This window comes from Larimichthys crocea, chromosome XVI (genome assembly GCF_000972845.2).
Source record: "Larimichthys crocea isolate SSNF chromosome XVI, L_crocea_2.0, whole genome shotgun sequence".
NCBI lineage: Eukaryota > Metazoa > Chordata > Actinopteri > Sciaenidae > Larimichthys > Larimichthys crocea.
In genome coordinates, this window is record NC_040026.1 from 21511592 (window position 1) to 21525534 (window position 13943).

General features: G+C 40.4%; 2 protein-coding genes across 5 annotated transcripts in view; one reads left to right on the plus strand and one right to left on the minus strand.

Moving 5' to 3' along the window:
• Positions 1 to 301: 301 nt before the first annotated feature.
• On the minus strand, positions 302 to 10380 carry gucy2g (guanylate cyclase 2g). The gene is made up of 21 exons (XM_010748550.3): positions 10042 to 10380; positions 8706 to 9054; positions 8514 to 8623; positions 6810 to 6992; positions 6584 to 6728; positions 6117 to 6356; positions 5855 to 6021; positions 5601 to 5741; positions 5371 to 5454; positions 5129 to 5233; positions 4909 to 4980; positions 4341 to 4509; positions 4082 to 4237; positions 2860 to 3037; positions 2617 to 2757; positions 2292 to 2484; positions 1799 to 1973; positions 1516 to 1614; positions 976 to 1067; positions 787 to 894; positions 302 to 673 (listed from the first exon to the last, which is right to left on the minus strand). The coding sequence occupies exons 1-21, from the start codon at positions 10378 to 10380 to the stop codon at positions 581 to 583; spliced, it is 3339 nt and encodes a 1112-aa protein (XP_010746852.3). The 3' UTR covers positions 302 to 580.
• Positions 10381 to 11307: 927 nt separating this feature from the next.
• Positions 11308 to 13943, plus strand: part of acsl5 (acyl-CoA synthetase long chain family member 5) — a 10716-nt gene continuing 8080 nt past the window's right edge. Inside the window, exon 1 of one of the 4 annotated variants that reach the window (XM_027289053.1) lies at positions 11308 to 11433. The gene's annotated coding sequence lies outside the window, so the exon portion shown is untranslated. Of the gene's footprint in view, positions 11434 to 13165; positions 13257 to 13943 lie in introns of those variants that run through there. The other 3 variants (XM_027289054.1, XM_019259224.2, XM_027289056.1) reach the window with 3 other exon arrangements.

Consider the following 13943-nt stretch of genomic DNA (forward strand, 5'->3'; position numbering starts at 1 on the left):
CTTAAAATTTCAGTAAATAAATATTTTTTATTCAAGCCAGAAATTAAAATCAGACCCTCAACATGACGACAACAAAATACACATCCTTATAATTTATAATAATAAACATACTTTCATATTTCTTCTATTCCAATGATACCACGTAGAACTATTGTTGTGTAACAGTGTTAATATAGATTTCTATTTATAAATAAATAAATATTAAATATTGAATATAGTTGTTAAATCTCATCTCTGATTTCTCTGTATCTTATTTTTCAAGATTCAACATTATAGCTGTTAACATAAATATAATCTATTGCATAAACTCAAATGAGAGCAGTTTGAATTTAAACAATCAGTATTTTTATCATGTGTAAAAGGATGGGATGAGATTAAAAGTATCTTTACCCCTTTCAAAAATATAATCGTTTGCGTCTCAACAAAGCCAGTGCTTTTCATATTTTCTCTTCCCCGCATTTTGCCTCCAGTCCTCCTCCTCCTCCTTCAGTGAAGGGAACAAACTTGTTCTGCATTCTGTCAGGTCACACATTCCTGTTGATTCATCCAAAATAAAATCAGAATAGCCACTTTGTTTTCTTTAAATGTGCACTGTAGTCATGCCGTCTGTGATGTGAGCCTTGGGTAGAGTCTTATGGGCCTTTTTCTCAGTAGCTCTGGTCGTTCCTAGTTTCTTGAGCAGAGATATCACAAATACAGGTCAAAATACAACATATAGTACTACGTGTACTGACTGTGCTTGGATGTATAGTAAAACAGAGAGACTGTCATGTCCATTAACTGTACCTCTGTTTGTACTTTGAGACTGTCAGCTGGTGGTGAGTTGTGAGCAATAAGAGGAGGATTAAATTCCTGTTTGCTCAGCAGCCAGTAGGTCTTATGACACCCTTTACCCTGTCATGGATACACATAAGTAAAACAGGTTGTACGTCTAGTTTAAAAAAAACAAAGAACCCATGCAGACTCTTAAGTTACCTTCATTTCAATTTCCCCTCTTTCCTCCAGCTCAAACGATCCAGCCTGGACGAGAATGTCAGCAGTAGACTGAGATATGTGAATCTTCAGGGCTGAGTTAAATATGACAAACATCAAACACATCAAAGCATCAAACACAAAGTTCAACTGTGGTGGAAGAGGAGTCAAGTTTGAAACTTTCAGTCATTTTGGCAGTATTTAATCCAAAAAACTGAAATTTTAGCTGACGATCCTACGAGACGTAAAGTCAGGGGATCATTAACATGAGTAGAATTTATTCTCTCGGCACCTTGAATGTCATAGCAAAATTTCATAGCAATTCATCCAATTGTTGATGAGGTATCTCAGTTTGGATCATCAGACCCTAGAGCCACAACGCTAACTGGGCACTAGGGCTTCAATCACACATTGCTAAACTGATGGCATCGCCTACATGTGTAATATAATAATCACTTTTGTTACTTTTGTGAAGACGAAGGTTCGAACAATGAAACTGCGATACTGATGGTCTCTGCAAACGTGTTACTTCTGTTCACTTACGTAAGCTGTTGCTTTCCATGCGAGAGGCCGTGTTCACCGTGTCACCAAAGAGACAGTAGCGAGGCATAGTGGTACCTACAACTCCAGCAACCACTGGACCTGCAAAGCCAAGAACAAACTGTTGGTACATATGCGTTCAATTCACCATAAACTGTGCAAGGATTTATAAATACTGATGGTCCAGGAAGCAGAAATTCTGCATACCCAATCATTACATTTCAGATTCCCTCAAAATAATTGGTTTAGTTGAGGTTTAGTCGTCTCTGTCAGCAGTGTGTCTTACCGGAGTGTATCCCAATGCGAATTGCAAGGTTCTCAACCGGCATATGGCGGATTTTGAAGACCTTGATGGCACTCAGGAAATGCAGAGCCATCGTAGATATCTCCAAAGCGTGCTTATTACCGTTGCTGATAGGTAGACCACTGGCTACCATGTATGCATCACCGATTGTTTCCACCTAGTAACAATGCAAGTTTAAAAAAAAAAAAACATTCAATAGACTTGTTATATGTTATAAGACTTAGACAAGACTTAACATATAATCAGTATGCAGGCATACAAAATATTTTATCCTAAATATTTTGGAGATTTAGACTCTCTTAATCTGGCAACCTATCTGCTATGAGCTGATGAAGATGGGGCCCCTGAAGGCAACAGACACTGTTGGGTTTTAGTCAACGAATATTCAGATAACGGATATCCAGACCAAGACCTCCTCTGCAGTCGAAATGTTGAAACAGTGCATATGAATGCAGATAACTTTTGCGTGATGTACCTTGTAGACGTCGTACTGCTTGATAATGTCGTCGAAGAGGCTGTAGAGGTCGTTGAGGAACGTCACCACCTCCATCGCGGAGCTGACGGAGCACATGGAGGTGAAGCCCACAATGTCAGAGAAGAAGATGGTCACTAATTCGTAGCTTTGCGGCTCCACTGATTTCCCTGACATCAGCTGATCTGCAATGTACCTATGACCAATAAAACATGGTCAGAGGCAATGGAGACCCATTCAACTGGTGGCACTGTGGTTGAATGGTTTGGGTTACGGGCCACCATTACACAACATAAAGAAAAAGTAAGTAACATTGATCATTTTGAACCTTGGTAACATGCTGGAGAGAAGCTTGTCTGCACGGGTCTTCTCTGCTGTGAGCTGATTGGTCCTCTCCTCCACCACCTCCTCAAGGTGATTTGCATATTTCTCCAACTTATCCACCATATTATCCAGGATGTTTGCATGACTGCAGTACAGGACATCATGAACACTCAGCCCCAAATACCAGACATGGAGAACATTTTATTTTCTCACAGTATTTTGGAGCAGATCATGGGAAAAGACAAACCTGTCTGGACTGGTGTCCTTCAGCTGTCTCCTTATAGACCCAAATGGTGGTCGTTGGTCAGGGTTTTCACTCCAACAGGCCCTCAGCAGTGCGTTGATGTTCTCATCACACAGCTGGTCACACAGCGCTGGTCGGAGGGGTTCCCCTTGAAAAGGCGTCCGCAACTGCATGATGATCTCTGGAAAATACCAATCACTGGAGTGTTGGAATCTGGGGATTTTTAGTTTGAGATCCTTTCAGTCATGCAGCTCGGCTCTAGGGTTCGGTTTTGACCACTTTTGGCCAAATTGAAATGTATCCGCAAGTACCGGATGAACTGCCATGAAATTTGGCGCAGGCATCCATGATTTGTAGACAATGAATCCTTATAACTTCGGTGATCCCCTAAATTTTCCTCTGGCGTCAGGACAGAATTTTTGTTTGTCAAAATCTTACAAACTACATTACCGTCAGCCTTAGCAGTACTTTGTGTTGACAGCATAATTAGTGGACAGAGCTTCCAAAGGAAGTACCTTAAACCTGTATTATTTCTAATGGCCAGCAGGTTGGCAGTACACTTGGCTGCAACAAAAACAATATTACTACTTCTCAGTTGATTTATGACTTCAGTGAACAGTTTCCTCATGGGTTTATGAGCCTGTCTCCCAATAGACGATTAAGTAGGGTATGCTTGAGGACGTGGCTACCTTGTGATTGACCATTTTCAATTAGTCTGTCCAGCTCAATACAATGGGATCATGAAACTCAGATCAAACTGTCAAACTAAGCAGTGCTGAACAAATATGAATCAAGACTCTGTGACTGTTGCTGATTTCAGAAACATATTTTAGTGACAGCCATAATGTGAGAACATTTATAACTAGGAAGGTGCTTGAAAAGTCAAAACCAAGCATGTTGGCGTCCAAATATGATCACTTCTGGCACCTGCACCGACCCACCAATTTCCTCAAAGATCTAAGTTATTTAAACTAGAACCGCCCGACAGTTGTGGCGGCTTGGTTGCTGAGCTCACCTTTGTACGACACCTCTGGATTTGTACAAGTATTTCTGTTGGCTACCTGGGGAGTGGGCTAGATCTAATTTATTTTAATGATTTGCACTCACTGTGGAATATTCTTGTTAGATTTAGGGGTGCCGTTTCTCTGGTTATCAGAAAATAGTTTAGATAAAAGCTAAAAAAAAAGAAAAAGAAAATGAATGGCTTTGTTTGTATGTTGCTAACCTTTGGGTTCCAGGCTGATGTCATGATATGGGGACGCTTTGGAGTTGTATAAGAGTTCCCACATGATGATGGCGAAGCTGTAGACGTCACCTTTGGGCGTTCCATTGACCAGGACGCCGACTTGTCTCAGAAGCTCAGGAGCCGTCCAATACATCTCTACAACACAGCCAGCCAAACAAATGGTAACTAAGGAAAAGTTCACATCACCTCACATGTGTTACTTCTCCTTCATGCTTTGAGTTCGAGTGCACCCACTGACCATCATAATTGGGGTTTTCCAGTGGCATTATCTTGTTTTTGCCCCCGTATTTAAACTCCCACAGCCCAAAGCCAGAGAGTTTTATCTGGAGTCGACTATCCACCAGACATGTGCTGGGCTTCAGGTTCCCATGAAACTTCAGGTTACTTTTGTGAATAAACTCCATTCCCTGAAACACAAACAAACATGTTCACATCACAAATTAGCCATTGAAACAAATTTCAGATTTATTTTGTGGACCGAGTTGTTGACTTTTAGTTTGATAAAGAGTTCACAGGGTCACCATTGAGAGTTATTCTCCACATTTAAGGTACGTTTATGACTGTACTGTACCATTATTATCTCTGAGGTCATGTCCTCTGTTTATGGGATGATTCCAATAATCTCAAGATATTAAAATATGACTGCAATTACCAACAAAAATGAACCAGAATTTGAATAAATAAAGAAGGAGACCTTCATGTTAATATTGAAGTAGTAGGAGTGAACTGCCATTTCTTTGGACTTGTTTTCCCACCACCAAATTATGACAATGACTTAAACATGCAGCATAAACAAACCGACTCACATTAACAATGTCGTAAGCAAAGGAGAGCTTAAACATCCCGTCCAGCTCGACATCTGAAGCCCTTAGAATATCCTGCAGAAGAAAAACATCAATCATCTAATTTTGACCTAGAATTTACAGTAACAATACATGGCGTTTAAATTAAATGGCATCTTTACAGTGCTGTTTTACAGTTTGAAGTAAAAGTATGTGTACATGCAGTACAGTCTGAGACACTGACCTTCAGACTGCCTTTTCTGCAGTACTGGACGACCAAACAGACGTTCGGTGACTCGATGCAAACACCAAAGAACTGCACCAAGTTCTCATGTTTCATCTCTTTCATCTGTCTTGAAGAGTTTAAGATGGTTAGGCACGCAATGAACAAATCAGTCATTTGCTAAAATGTGTTCTGCACCATTATTTCATTAGGACTCTTTGTAGTTTGTGGTTTGTTCTAGAAAAAAACATGAGGAACTTTACCACATTGAACTCTGCGATAATTGAAGGTCTCTGGAAATTAGTGCCAACTTGGTTCTTCATGTACTTGATGGCCACTTGATTTCCCTGAATGGAAAAAAGAGGAATTCATGAAGTTCAAAATGTGTGTTAAGGCAACACTGCGTCACTTTTCTACCATTAAATAACAGGTTTTAAAACATGTTAATGCTGCACTGACTTGTAATTCTTCAAACTCTGATTAAAACTGTTACCTGGTAGAGACCTATGGTGCTGTAGACATGTTCTTTCCCCGTCTTGTCCCTCAGGCCATAGCTGTTGTTGGAGAAATTGGATTGAGAGCTGCCGCTCCCGCTGTGACTGGCAGTGGTGGACAAAGATAAACCCTGATTTCCCTGGAGGGGACACAAACACACCGTACAGTCCTGTGAACACAAAACCAGGCAAGCAAACACACACACAGACTCATGCATTTTTTAAACTCTTCCTCATGTTTTAGTGCGCATACTGTGGACTCTCTGATGATGGTGATGTCGCTGTAGTTGATCAGCCACCAGCACGAGTCATCGAGGCTCGTCTGGAGTCGTAGTTTCTGCAGGACGAGGACGCCGATGCACAAAACTGCCAGAATGCCGATAACGGGGAAGGTCACAAGCAGAGCCAGCAGGGCGATGTCTGCGTCCCATCAAGACAATAAATCATGAAGGCGTCTAGTTTGGCCCATAGATATAAAAATGTGTTTTATGAGTGCTTTGAAAGTGTTACTGTACCGTTAGTCAACCATTCACAGAGTTCGTTATTGAAACCACACTCTGGTTTATCAGAAGGTGGTCTTCCTTTGGGCCAGACTACAGAAGCAAACGTAGACGTCGGCCGGACAGCTTTGGTGTGACCGTCATAATGGAGGACGGGGACAAACTTTGTGACGTCTCCTGCATGCTGCAAGTCATAAATGGAGTAGTCCACGTTTCTCTCCCCCTCGTCGTCAAAGTGGACTAGTCCAGACGCACCTGCAGGGATAAGGTGTGATACATTTGGTGGATCTAAAGGGTTAAAGGGTCAGCTCACCTAAAAAACACAACAAAATTAAAATAAAACTACAAAGTGTGTACGAGCAACTGGTGTGTTGATTTTGATTTAACCACTAATATTAATTAGATCATGCGAGATAGGTAAGTAGGTGAAGGGGAGCACGCAGTTTCTTTGCATACATACATTTATTAAAGCAGCTACCAACCATAAAACCGAATGCCGTTTTTATTCTTTAATCTCTGTAGCAGCTGCCGTCCGTCATGAGGGTCTTTTCCATCTTTGAGGACTTCCTTCAGTGCCATTGCGTAAAGCAGCACTGCATCGTGCAGATAGGCAGAGTAAGGGCTGATCTATAAAAGAAGAAATAGATAAATAAAAAAACTTTTTTAGCAGAATAAATGTGTTTTTGGTTCCTATCACGGGGTGCTTACCTCTCTTTCGGATGTCAGGTTGCTCCTGAATGGAGGTCCTTTTAGTCGTTCAAAAACTTGCTCAAAGAAGTCGTAGTACTCGTAGCCTTCGTAGGATTTCTGGCCAATCACGAAGACCATGTCGAAAGCTCTGATGGCGTCTTGGTTAATCCTGGTGTTCAGGGAATTTTTCCATAAGTTATCCTGCGTAGCAAAAAGACACGCAGAGGTACATCTGATAAGATTTACGGGAAGATGGTGATGAAATACAGCAGCAACTTCAGGCTTTACATGTACAGTATGTCATTATTAGGCGATTTTGCACATTTATCCTCATCATACTTGGACTAGCTCTTACAATATGAGAATATAAGAAATAAAAGAACAGTTCTGTTCTTTTATTTCATGGATTAACTGGTGAAGATGTGGATTTTCTGCCTGGGTCACGCAGCTTTAGCCTCAGTCTCTAAACACGACCCCTTTTTTGAAAAATAATGAGTCAGCTGGAGTTGGCGTTTCTCAACCTAACTAACTTAATTATCCTGCAGACTACAGCTGTTAAATTTTCCAGCGACAGCTCATTTCAGATGACAAAATCAGTTGTCGTGGGCTCGAAAATGAGGAGCCTGCTTTTGTCAGCCCTCTTTCTGAAATCAATGGCCCTGTTGTTTTTCACGAATTACTTAAAAAGTTGAATATCTGCCATCGTCTTCATGGTGAACTGCAGATAGTGGGGATGTTAGTGAACAGTCAGAAGGTTCAAGTGTCCTCAATCAATATCCATAGCTGAAGCTCATGTAACATTACTGTCAACTTTAAAATTACATTATTTTGGGGCTTTGGGTGAAGCGAAAACACAAAGACAGTTTCCCCTGTGTAACTTTAATATCCGCTTCAACTGTAGGACAACTGAACACGACAACCAACGTGATGTTGTAACGTGAACGTGATTTTAAAGGGAGTCTTGACTGAGTTTATCCATCTCTCTGACCTGCGGCGTCCTGAAAAGGTGAGTTTAAGGTGATCAAAACATAAAAACTCTGAATATTAGATACAATTTCTGCCATTTTGTGTAAATTAACACTCTGAAATGACACTCTGGACCTTTAAAACTAACTCCGGATTAGATAATAATTGGGCTCCTATCATTTCGTTTAGAAGGTGCAATTAAATTACTACACACCAATTATGCCGTGGTGAACCTGAAGATTTCAGCCCCCCCTGCCCTGTGGGTTTTGGGTCCCTGGATAGATGATGCTTTGTTTTATTTAACCTTTATTTAACCTGGAAAGGTCTCATTGAGATGAAAAACCTCTTTGAATCAAACAATATCAATATAAGCATCAAATTCGATTCAAGAGAAGGTCTTTCAAAATGGTTTTCCCATGGATGCCCTCCCAATTTATGTACACAGATACAATGGGAGCAACCCAAGAATTGCCTTGTATATGAAACTATACCAGTGTGTGCACATCCAAGTTGCTAAACCAGACCGATTTGTCCAGTTGGTAATCTAATTTTGGTCTTGATGCACAGATTTTTAGTTTGGCATGATGGTACCAATACCTGACAACTCCAGGAACTTCATACAATCCTTAAAAACAATCTTTTGTTTTACCGGTTTTCCAACTTCTGTGTGATTTGTTCTTTGATCCAACATCTGTAACTGAATGTGTATTACTGCTTATGTGTTTTAAAGGTTTTACTCACCACGCTGCCACTGACCTCAAAATGCTGCACCAGGAAGAACACATAGTCACCGTTCATCAGTCCCTGACGCTCAGCCTCCAGCAACAGAGCCATCGAGTCCTCCTTGTTTGTTAGCACCACGATGACTGGAGGACATCAGGAAACAGCAGCCACAAAGTTAAAAGGTGTTTTAAAGAGCCGATAATGTGCTCGTCGTACTTTACTTACCTCTGGCGACTGTTGCGATGTACTTAACGTTTCGATAAATGAGCTGAGGGTTGCTGGTATCGAACTTGACCGTGGCAGCGAGTTTGAATTTGGCTCTCAGAGGATTCTCAATGGTTTTCCACAAAGCGTCAACTTTGTCCCAAGTGTTTGAATCTAATCCGCCCCCGATCATCGCCACGTGACTCCACCCGAAGAACTCCAAGGTCTTCATCAGGACCTCCGAGCTTCTCTTGAGAGGAGGCACGATTTTGATGTAGGAGTCGTAAATATCGCTGTTGTCCATTTTGGAGGATTGTCCCACAAAGCCGAACATGGGGATGTTCCACGTGGACGCAATGAGACCGGTGACCTGGAAAGCAGGTTCAGTTTAATTCCCCGGACATAGAAAAACGTCTATCCAAAGTTTGAATGATACGAGAAAACAGAGGAAATAAAATGTATGAATGTACGACTGCTCTGAGCTTCCGTATAGAATCACCTTACATACATTCCCAACATGAATTTTAAACATATTTCTCACATTTTAGATGTGAATCCAGCACAAGAAACATGTTTGAGTCACCTTCTCGATGAAGACGATCAGGAAGATCGTGTGATCAAAAGCTCCAGAACTAGAGAGCTACTAAATAGACCTTATAGTGAGATTTTTTTCAACATATGAACATATTAATTTACTTTCCTTATGTGTTATGGTTGACATTTAAATACAATAATACGTAATACTAAACCAGCAATTCACAGAGTAACTTTAAATTACTAAATTTGCAGATAATTAAATCTGATTCTACATTTTATCAACCATTAAATCTTAAAAATGCTTAATGAATCACTGAAATACTGCAATTCCTGTAGTTGTAATGTTAAACTTTAAACTTTATTCATTCAAATAGCACCGTTCATGCCCAAAGTGCTTCACAGTGCAAGATGTATAAAAGCCGTATGCATGCGAAAGCTTCTATGGAAGATAAATCGAGCAAAACTTTAGAGAAAACTGAAGGAATACTTGATCACAAATCTGTGTTTTATGCACATATCTTTCAGTCAGTATGAAACAAAAGCATCATAAAGTTGAATCAACACCTCTTTTTATAACATTACAATCATCATAAAAGTTGGATTTATTGCAGGACTGTTTGTTTTAGCTCTAATAAACTGGAAAATTGGTGTAAAATATATCAGTATCGTCTGTAAATTTATTAAAACCTGCATCATGGCATGTTCCTGTAAGATATTTACCAAACTGGTGTAATTCTTACTTTAAAGTGACACAAAAAAACAAGTCTAATGTCTGAATTATCATATTAACACACATCATATCACATCGTGTGAATCATACCTCGGCTTCTTCAGGACACGCTGGACCAAACAGAGCAGACACGTTTTCTTTCCACACCTGGTGAATAAATCCTCCAAGGGAAATTTTGGGATTACATTCTGTATCTATGTACACAAAATCCAGACTGTAGTTGCCCAGGAAGGAGGGATTCGTGTTCACCTTCTCCACGGCCACCTGCAGGGCCGAGCCCAGCCGCAGGGCACTGAAGGGGAACGACATATTCCAGGGAGCCTGGAAGCCGATGATCAGCTTGTGAGGTTGAGACCCATTGATGCTGTTATTGACAGCGGCAGCGGTTAAAACAAATGAAGTGAAGTGAAGCACCAATATGTGCCTCATGACAGAGGAATATGCCGCCCTCATCACTCTCATCCGATTAGTTGCTTCATGTTGCAGGGCTTAAATACCCGACGTCCCCCCGGTGATGCTGGACGGTTGATTAGGGAGGAGAAAATGTAAATATGTGATGGAGAGTGAGAGGTACAAAAGAAAAGGGCATTGAGTTCATAATTTTCTTTACTAGAGCAGATCCTACTCTAGACTGTGACCATCAAAGCTTCAGTGTATCACTGAACTGACTGCACGTCTTTAAAGGATCATCCAGGACTTCTTCTTAAAGCATTAATATGAAGGTAGAAGGTGGTTAGGTTATTCTCAAATCTGGTGGTACAAACATTAACAACACAAACTGAGCTAATATGATCCAATTCCACCAAAATCAGTGAAATAGTTGGTGGTGTGTGACTTAAACTTCTCATGGCAATGAGTGGCAGATGCTTCCCATTCCTTCCTTTCAGGGAAATAGTTGCATAATGTTGCTTTAATAAAAAAAAGTTTAATTTCTGTATCTGTTTTTTCTAAAAAAATAAATAATGCAACTCTCATCCGATATCGCTGAGGGCATTAATCAAGGATTAAAGTGCGATGAGTCCTCGATTAGATTTTATCAACCGCATAAACTCCAAAGGTATCACATCCTGTCGACCTTCAGTTATCGCTTAACGTTCATAAATCCAGTGTCAAAGTTCATCATATCTCTAACAGGAACACACTTCTGCTGAATACAAACACACACACACACAGATGAGGGGAGTGGGAAAAGTTTTTATTTAATGAACTTTGGCTAATTTAATAAAGAAAAAAAAAAAGTAAATACAGCAAAATCCAGGTGAAAACTACCTGATATCACCTGGGAGCGTTGCAGGGCTGCACAGAGGCAGGTTGAGCCTTGCTTTGTTGCAGAGAAGTTCTCACACCTGTGTGCACTTTAAGGTGCTAATGACCACAGGTGGGCAGATGGTACATTAATGGTGTTGCTGGCTTCAGCTGCTTTTCCCCCAGTGGGATTCCTGCTCAAGCCTGGCCTCAAACTACCTCTGCTAATCCCACCAGGTAATCATTCGACATTTCTCCTAATGACTCTTTGCAGCTCACTGTCCAACAGAAATCAAATCACGCAGGAAAACATGCTGGAGGGTTGTTTGTTCTTTACTAGATGAATACACAAAGATCGAGGGGTCGAATGTGGTGAACGTTTCCTATCTGTACCTGTTATCTACTTAAATGTTATCAGTTTCTGCTTCGATGATAAGATTTCTTATCTGAGAACTTTGTTATTGAGGCTTAAACTTGGACTGAAATGCCACAATCTTTGCCTCACTTCATTTAAAGTCAGAACACTGAGTAGTTGTGTTGTTTGCTGGTCTGGCATGTCCAGTAGTTTGGTGTCATTTTGCTGTCTTTGTATCTCCTCTGTAGTTGCTGAGTCACTTTAATCATTGTGATCAAATGTGAGGGTCAGTTTAGGAAGGTGATGGTGGGTGATGTCACAGATATGTTGCCGTTGTTTTGTACTGTGGTTGATATTAACGTTGTGAATGCAGCACAAAGTAAAGTTTCTTTCTATACGTCACATTGATTGAAACCATAGACCGTATAAAGAATGGATGTGGTATCCGTGACGTCACCCAGTTCAGTGTGTTGTGGCCATCTTAGCAGTCCTACCTCTGCCATCTTCTGGCTAATCTAACGTGATGTAAGCACTGAACAAGTATTTTAGAGTTACTAATCGTGGTGGAAATGTTGATATTTTAGTGTTTTATAGATGTTTGTCTGGACATCCATCTTGACTTTCTAAAAACAAAAACAACAAATCAATTAATTAAAATTTTTTTATCTATTTGTATTGGCTGATTCAAATCTAAAGAGGTTTCCTGACTCATACTGTGCAGATCTTTAGAGATTTTAAACTTTTTGTAGTGTTAGGCCGTTCTTAACTCTGCCCTTAGATCAGTTTGAGTCTGTCAAGTTGTCCAAATAATTTTACAGAAACACTGTTTTGAAGAAGTGTTGCTTTAACAGAGTTTGATTTTTGCAACATTTGAAGAATCTTGATCCGTCTTCTATCACTGAACTGACTGCACGTCTTTAAAGGATCATCCAGGACTTCTTCTTAAGCATTAATATGAGAGGTAGAAGGTGGTTAGGTTATTCTCAAATCCGGTGGTACAAACATTAACAACACAAAACTGAGCTAATATGATCCAGTTCCACCAAAATCAGTGAAATAGGTTGGTGTGTGTGACTTAAACTTCTTATGGGAAAAGTGGCAGATGCTTCCCATTCCTTCCTTTCAGGGAATAGTTGCATAATGTTGCTTTAATACAAAAAAGTTTAATTTCTATCTGTTTTTTCTGTTAAAAAAAATAACGCAACTCTCATCCGATATCGCTGAGGGCATTAATCAAGGATTAAAGTGCGATGAGTCCTCGATTAGATTTTATCAACCACATAAACTCCAAGGTATCACATCCTGTCGACCTTAGTTATCGCTTAACGTTCATATCCAGTGTCAAAGTTCATCATATCTCTAACAGGAACACACTTCTGCTGAATACACACACACACACAGATGAGGGGAGTGGGAAAGTTTTTATTTAATGAACTTTGGCTAATTTAATAAAGAAAAAAAAAAAGTAAATACAGCAAAATCCAGGTGAAAACTACCTGAGATCACCTGGGAGCTTTGCAGGGCTGCACAGAGGCAGGTTGAGCCTTGCTTTGTTGCAGGAAGTTCTCACACCTGTGTGGCACTTTAGGTGCTAATGACCACAGGTGGGGCAGTTACATTAATGGTGTTGCTGGCTTCAGCTGCTTTTCCCCCCGTGGGATTCCTGCTCAGCCTGGCCTCAAACTACCTCTGCTAATCCCACCAGGTAATCATTCAACATTTCTCCTAATGAATCTTTGCAGCTCACTGTCCAACAGAAATCAAATCCGCAGAAAAAACATGCTGGAAGGTTGTTTGTTTTTCTAGATGAATCATAAAGATCGAGGGGTCGAATGTGGTGAACGTTTCTATCTGTACCTGTTATCTACTTAAATTATCAGTTTCTGCTTCGATGATAAGATTTCTTATCTGAGACTTTATTATTGAGGTTTAAACTTGGACTGAAATGCCACAATCTTTGCCTCACTTCATTTAAAGTCAGTACACTGAGTGGCTGTGTTGTTTGCTGGTCTGGTATGTCCCGTAGTTTGGTGTCATTTTGGTGTCTTTGTATCTCCTCTATGGTTGCTGCTGTCCAGAAAATGTTGCTCATATTGTAGGGTTAGTTTAGGAAACCTGTGGGTGATGTCACAGATATGCTGTCTGTTGTTTTGTACTGTGGTTGATATTAACGCTGTGAATGCAGCACAAAGTAAACCACTGATGAAACCGTAGACCGTATAAAGAATGGATGTCGTATCTGTGACGTCACCCACAGGTTTGTCGTGAAGTTCAGCGTGTTCCTCTGCCATCTTCTGGCTAATCTAACGTGATGTAAGGCTGAACAAGTATTTTAGAGTTTTAATCGTGGTGGAAATGGTTTGTGTTTTACAGATGTTTGTCTGGACATCCC

Bases quoted from the DNA above. Each gene is read 5' to 3' on its own strand.
- gucy2g (XM_010748550.3), bottom strand. From the start codon at position 10,380: ATGAGGCACATATTGGTGCTTCACTTCACTTCATTTGTTTTAACCGCT. The intron at 9,055-10,041 runs GTATGATTCACA...CCTGCTTTCCAG, and splicing joins CGTGTCCTGAAGAAGCCGAG to GTCACCGGTCTCATTGCGTC. The intron at 4,510-4,908 runs GTGAGTCGGTTT...TTTGTGTTTCAG, and splicing joins TTGCTTACGACATTGTTAAT to GGAATGGAGTTTATTCACAA.